Source organism: Volvox carteri (assembly GCF_000143455.1).
Source record: "Volvox carteri f. nagariensis unplaced genomic scaffold VOLCAscaffold_111, whole genome shotgun sequence".
NCBI classification, from domain to species: domain Eukaryota; kingdom Viridiplantae; phylum Chlorophyta; class Chlorophyceae; order Chlamydomonadales; family Volvocaceae; genus Volvox; species Volvox carteri.
In genome coordinates this window covers 51,121-52,513 of record NW_003307654.1, presented here as the reverse complement: position 1 = coordinate 52,513, position 1,393 = coordinate 51,121, and the positions used below count along the sequence as shown (strand labels likewise).

The 1,393-nt window shown below is 64.0% G+C and overlaps 1 protein-coding gene across 1 annotated transcript in view; it reads left to right on the top strand.

Moving 5' to 3' along the window:
• The window catches only part of VOLCADRAFT_100270 (uncharacterized protein), a gene marked incomplete at both ends in the record, with an annotated part of 7,680 nt that overhangs the window by 4,468 nt on the left and 1,819 nt on the right, over nt 1-1,393 (top strand). Inside the window, 2 exons of the mRNA XM_002958908.1 lie at nt 556-672; nt 1,169-1,347. Of these exons, the coding sequence (XP_002958954.1) occupies nt 556-672; nt 1,169-1,347 (296 nt within the window). The remainder of the gene's footprint in view (nt 1-555; nt 673-1,168; nt 1,348-1,393) is intronic.

Below are 1,393 nucleotides of genomic sequence, written 5' to 3'. Positions count from 1 at the left end.
TTGGGCTCATGGAAAAAAGGGCTTGCAGGGGAAGAGGTGTATCCGTTTGGTTTTGTTGGGCTGCTGTAGGGTGATATGGTGGGTTGCAAGGGGTCGGCCTTCCCGCCGCGGCTGGGCAGCCCATCGTGAGTCCCGGGGGGGGGTTTTGGACTGCTGCAAGTGCGGTGGGTGGAGGTGGGGCGGAAGCACCACGTGCACCGCTCCACAGCCGTTGCCGCGTCGTGTGAAGTGCTAGCGCTACCAGGTGCATGCGACCGGGCCCGGTGGCTCGTCCCGTCTGTAGGTAGGTAGGTTGACTAGGCGCCGTAGCCAGCACCCCGTTTCACTTCCGTGATGTGCTGTGTGGTGCTGTGCTGTGCTTTGACGAGTACAGAAGAGCACAGCACACAGCGCACAGATCGGCCCGGCCCCTCCGGTAACCCCTCTCCATGCGTTGTCTCCTCTCATGGACCTGATGGCCGCAGCTAACAACTGGCCCACGCTGAAGGCCCTTCCTTCATTGCCCTCGTGTCCTCCTCCCCGGGGGTATCTCCGCCGCGGCTGATCAACCGACAGATCATGGTCTCCTCCCCCGACAACGAGGGGGGCGGGAGGAGTGTGGTGGGCTTCGTGGGGTCCAAGATGCTGCCCGTCTGGCTCGCCCACCTGCTGGGGCCTCTCTTCCTGCACCAGGTGAGGTGACGATGAGTAGGGGCTGGGGGAGAGGGAAGGGGGGGACCCCGGGGAGAGACGGGCTGGGGGAGAGAGAAGCCTGTTTCAACTTTTGGGGGTTTCGTGGTGATGTGGACGTGCTGTGCGGTATTTAAGGGTCGGGGCTCGGAATCCCGGTGGCTGCTGCGGTGAGATTGGGGACCTCGGAGAACAGCTCGCGACGTCCAACCTAAGATGGGGGAGGGGGCAGGGCCGACCGGGCTGAGAGGGAGAGCTGGCTGGCTGGTTGGACCTTCCCGTGTCTGGCTGACTGCTCCCCAACAGCTACCCCGGTGGGGAACCAGCAGCCCCAGCAGCCCCACCCGGTACCCAGATGGACCCCCTGGCCTCCCGCGGCTATCCCCTGAGCTGTCGTGACACATCACCACACCGCCCCAGCCCACGTGCTGCTCCGTCATCCTCTGAACCCCCCGGGTCCCCCCCTTCTCATTTCATCCCTGAATCCTTTCTCCTCCAGGACCTTTTGTTCCTGCACTACCAGGAGAGAGCCGTGATGCGGCAGCAGCTGGAGAGGAAGCTCAAGCAACAGCAGCGGCAGCAGCGGGAGGGGGAAGAGGCGGCCGCGGCCAGTGATGTGGAAGGCACGGACCTGTCCCTGCCGCCGCCCCAATACTTCACACCAGGAACTGCAGACAAGTGGGTGGTGCGGTAGTACGTAGGTCGACTGAGAGCAGGCAGCAAC